The 5365-nt window shown below is 40.6% G+C and overlaps 1 protein-coding gene across 1 annotated transcript in view; it reads right to left on the bottom strand.

Moving 5' to 3' along the window:
* LOC123498435 (tigger transposable element-derived protein 1-like) overlaps positions 1-2669 on the bottom strand; it is a 4834-nt gene extending 2165 nt beyond the window's left edge. The window contains exons 1-2 of the mRNA XM_045245538.1: positions 2285-2669; positions 829-2131 (exon numbers count right to left, since the gene is read on the bottom strand). Of these exons, the coding sequence (XP_045101473.1) occupies positions 829-2131; positions 2285-2669 (1688 nt within the window). The remainder of the gene's footprint in view (positions 1-828; positions 2132-2284) is intronic.
* Between the last annotated feature and the right edge of the window lie 2696 nt (positions 2670-5365).

The raw sequence follows: 5365 nt of genomic DNA, 5'->3' as shown, positions 1-5365 counted from the left end.
GTGATCATGGGTCCCAAAAGTAAAAATAAGAAGGATGAAAAGAAGAAACTTAGAAGAGTCTCCTAATGGATATAATACACAAGATACAGACAACCCCCCTTAACAAAGGGTTTCTAAAAAAACCCTTCGTTAAACGAATTTTCGTTAAGCAAACCAATTACAGAAGCTCCCCAACTTACGAACATAATGGGGACCGAGAGGCCGTTCGTAACTCCATTTGTTCGTATATCCAAAGTCGGGTCTCCATTGCCTATTTTCCCATTGTTTTAAAGTTTTGTTTATATTAAGAATACCTGTACATAAATCCCAATAAGTACGACATACCTTATACAGTACCTGTAATATGTAATGCTTTTAATATTATTTGATGGTGATTCATACAACTTTAATGTAGAAACATACTTTATTTAAAAAGAAAATATATTGTAGTGGTGACTGGCTGGCGAACCGATCAATAAGATGGCGTGTGGTCAGCTGGGCAGGAAAACACAACCAGGGCCGTCACACAACACGAAGCCTATCCGTTAGACTGGGGGATGACACCATACCATACTGAGAAATATCGATAAACATGGATAGATTAACATGGCGTCGATCAATGGGGGTTGAACAGGTACCTATAAATCTGGGATGACTAAGCGTCTGTATATCGGGGTCAAACAGCTGACGTGGTTACCGCTAGGTTACAGACTCGCATTTAGGTTACACATTTTAACGTTAGGGCTATGTCAGTTACATACATGAAAGCATTTCACATGAAATATGAAACAGAAAACATTGCATGCTTGAAATATAAATGAGGAAACTCGTAAGATTTACCTTGCTCACTTGGATTTGTTGGGGGAAGTGGCGGGCGAGGAACGGGGTGACGAGATCGTGGAGGGGTCGTCAGCATCGCTGTCAGCGTCAGGCGTGTGGGTAGAGGATGAAGATGGCACTGGCTCATGGGTAGATGGCACTGATTGAGAAGTGGATGGTACTGTTGCCTCACGTTTATCTACCCATTTGAAGAACCGATGAAGCGACGACTGGCTCACAGCCTTCTTTTTTTCCTCGTATATGATGCGGTAGCATTTCAGTGCATCATGAACAGCTGCTGACACCTTGGCATGTCGTTCTTCATTTGGGTCCTGTTCTTCAAAATTTGCCAAGGCTGCCTCTATGGATGCAAAAGCTTCTGCCATCTTTTTAGTTTGGAAATGTTTTGGTGGCATTTCCACTTCTTCCTCTTCTGCCTCCTTCCTCTGCTTCTCCAATTCTCGTAGTTCATCATTAGATAGCTCCTTGTCATGGTCATCAAAGAACTCTGTGAAGTCCTGCTCCTCCAGCTCTAGCTCCAGTTTCTCACTCATGGAGATTAAATTGTCAACAACCTCCTCCTGGTCCTCCTGAATATTTTCAAACCCAGTGAAATCATGAACAACCTGAGGGCAGAGCTTTTTCCATACGGCATTCATACAGGTGGTTGTAATTTCCCACCAGGAGGTATTAATGTTTTTTATGGCATTGTAGATGTTATATGACTTCCAAAATTCGCTCAGAGTCATATCATTCTCGTCTGTTGCCTTCAGTGCCTGGCGGAAAGTGCGCCTTAGATAGTATTTTTTTAACGTTGCAATGACTCCCTGGTCCATAGGTTGTATAATGGAGGTTGTGTTGGGTGGCAGGTAGACAACCTTGACATTAGGGTGAAAGTCATCTAGGTAAGGTGGGTGGCCAGGGGCGTTATCCAGCACCAGGAGAATGGAATTCTCCTGGTGCTCGGAGCAACTCCATGGAATGGAGTTGCTCCGACAATACTTCTCCACCTCAGGGATAAATTGATTATAAAACCACTCCTGATAAATTGCCTGTGTGACCCAAGCTTTAGAGTTACTCTTCCACACAACTGGAAGAGACGCCTTGGCAATGTTTTTCAGGGCTCGTGGGTTTTCCGAGGTGTACACCAGTAGGGGCTTTAATTTTAAATCACCACTAGCATTACCCCCAAGCAGTAGCGTCAGTCTGTCCTTTGCAGCTTTGAAGCCAGGCATCGTCTTTTCCTCCTTACTGATGTAGGTTCGGTCAGGCATCTTTTTCCAGTAGAGGCCAGTTTCATCCACATTGAAAATCTGTTGTGGTGTGTAGCCTCCTGGCAGATAATTTCTGCTAGTTTTCCTGGGAATTCCTCAGCTACCTTAACATCTGCACTCGCCGCCTCACCAGACACCTTCACGTTATGCAAGTTATTGCGCCTTGAAGCGGTTAAACCACCCATGACTTGCAGTGAATGACACATCCTCACCATACTCAGCCTTCAGTTCATTGAATAGACTCAGGGCCTTCTCTTGAATCATCATAAGGCATAGACGTTTCTGTTTCTGGATGCAGTCCTCGAACCAGACGCCGAGATGTTTTTCCATCTCCTCAATCACTTTCCCTCTCTTTTTCGATATGATGGTTGATTGCATGGGCACTGCAGACTTCACATGTTCCACAATTTTTTCTTTGTTCTTAATAATTGTGCCTACAGTTGACCGATTCATATTAAATTTTCGTGCCACATCAGACATTTTCTCACCTTTCTCAAGCTGTTTTATGATGTCCATTTTCACCTCTAAAGTTATAGCCTGACGTTTCTTGGCACTTCCACTGGCTTCACCGTTTATTTTTCGCTTCACACCCGACATTTTTGATGGAATGATGCACAGGTAAAGCGAATTATGGCACAAAAATTGGCAGTACACAAGGACACAGTGAACAGATGTTTTCGTATTTATGGCGGGAGCCTGGAGGGCAGGGGAGTGATTCGCACAGCTGAGTGAGCTCGGCAGCGCCACGGCGTGGCAGACTCATGAACTATATTTGCGCGCATGAAATTTGAAGTTTCCTAGCATCTTTCAAACAATTTTTTGAACTTAAGTATTTAAAAGATTTGTTCGTATGTATGGAATGTTCGCAAGTCGAATGTTCGTAAGTGTCTAAAATTACCCGATGGCATAGACTGTTCCCATCTCTCTCTCTCTCTCTCTCTCTCTCTCTCTCTCTCTCTCTCTCTCTCCATTCCCTCCCTCCCCCTCTCCCTCTCGAAAGATAAGTTACATGCGTCCTGCCTTGTAACATTCGTGAAAACACACACACACACACACACACACACACACACACACACACACACACACACTAAACTAAAAATGATAAGAACAAGAGATTAAAAATGATGTATACAAACATAGATGGGATTTTATCTAGTAAATTAGAATTAAGAGATTACATAAAGAAAGAAGAACCAGATATTGTATGCCTGGTGGAAACAAAGTTAAATGAGGCAATAAAAATAGACATAGATAAAAGGTATAATATATGGAGGAGAGACAGAGTGGGTAAAGGAGGAGGAGGAGTCATGATGATGTTAAGGAAGGAGATAGTGGTAAATCAAGTGGAGTTTGGGAAGGAAAATCAGAAATACTGTATGTTAAGATGCATATTAACAAAAGGAGTTAACAATCATTGGAACATATGTGCCACCAAAACAAACTCATGGACTAACCAAGAATATAGAGACATGATAGATGACACAATAAGGAGTCTTACAAGAATCATTAAGGAAAGGAGAAAAGTGATATTGATAGGAGATTTCAACTGTAAGGAGGTAGACTGGGAAAATTATGAAAGTGGTATGGGGAAGATGCCTGGGAGATAGATTCCTGAACCTAATGATAGATAATTTGATGGTCCAAAGAGTAAAGGAAAACACAAGATTCAGAGGAAACGATGAGCCGGCAAGATTAGACCTAGTTTTTACAAGGGATATACCAATTAACGATGATATAAGATACAAGTGCCCATTGGGAAAGAGTGACCATGTAATATTAGAGATGGATATAGAAGAAGGAAAGGAAGATAGAGATGAATCATACAAAGGAGACCGATTAAATTACAGAAAGGCTGATATTGAGAATCTCAAGAACTATTTTAAAACGTAAACTGGGAGGAGATGGAAAACTCATTAACGGTTCAAGAGAAATATAACTTATTTTTGGAAATATACAAAACTGGGGTCAGGGAATATGTTCCGAAATATAGACCTAAAGAAGAAGGAAAGAAAGATTGGTTTAATGCAAGATGTGCTAGGGCAAAGGAGAAACGAGATGGAGCATGGAAAAGGTGGAGAAGAAACAGAAATCCAGAAAATAAGGAAAACTTCAAAACAGCAAGAAATGAATATGCTAAGGTGAGAAAGGAAGAAGAAAAGAACTATGAAAAGGACATTGTCGAAAAATGTAAGGAACAACCAAAATTGTTCTACAGATTCATAAATGGAAAAATAAGACAAAAAGAAACAATAGAAAGGTTAAAAGGAGAAAACGGAATGGTGGAAGACCCAAAAGTATGGCAGAACTGTTAAATAGTAAATTTCATGAGGTCTTTACTAAGGAATCCAAATTTGAAAGACCACAGGGTAATAGAGACTGTCTATATGAAAGAGATTAAAGTAACCAAGCTTGAAATAAAAAGTTGATGACGGAATTGGATGAGGAAAAGGCAATGGGACCGGATGAAGTCTCAGGCAGAATACTGAAAGAATGTAGGGAAGAACTAGCAAGTCCAATATACAACATCATAAAATGCTCAATAGAAAATGGAACAGTGCCAGTGGAGTGGAAAAGAGCTGAGGTGGTTCCCATATATAAGAGCGGAAGGAAGGAAGAACCTTTAAATTACAGGCCGGTATCACTAACTAGTGTAATATGCAAGATGTGTGAAAAAGTAATAAAGAAGCAATGGATCGAGTTTCTTGAAGACAACAAAATATTATCAAATAGCCAATTTGGTTTTAGAAAAGGTCGGTCATGTGTGACAAATTTATTGAGTTTCTACTCTAGAATAGTTGATAAAGTACAAGAGAGAGAGGATGGGTTGACTGTATTTATTTAGATCTAAAAAAGGCTTTTGATAAAGTGCCACATGAAAGATTACTATGGAAGTTAGAGGAGAAGGGTGGCTTAAAAGGAAGCACATTGAGATGGATGAAGAATTACTTAAGGGGGAGAGAAATAAGGACGATAGTTAAAGATATGAAGTCCAAGTGGAGAACAGTAGACAGCGGAGTGCCACAGGGGTCAGTATTGGCACCAATACTTTTTCTCGTATATATAAATGACATGCCAGAGGGAGTGAACAGCTACATAAATCTGTTTGCGGACGATGCGAAACTGTGCAGAGTCATTAAACAAAAGAGGATTGTGAAATACTACAGGAAGACTTAAACAAGATCTGGAAATGGAGCAAAAAATGGGAGATGGAATTCAATGTGGACAAAAGCCATGTCATGGAAATGGGAAAAAGTGAAAGACGACCAGTGGGAATCTATAAGATGGGAGATGGA

This window comes from Portunus trituberculatus, chromosome 48 (genome assembly GCF_017591435.1).
Source record: "Portunus trituberculatus isolate SZX2019 chromosome 48, ASM1759143v1, whole genome shotgun sequence".
In the NCBI taxonomy this organism is placed as follows: Eukaryota; Metazoa; Arthropoda; class Malacostraca; order Decapoda; family Portunidae; genus Portunus; species Portunus trituberculatus.
The sequence above is the reverse complement of the archived record's forward strand: the minus strand, read 5'-3'. Positions and strand labels throughout refer to the sequence as shown.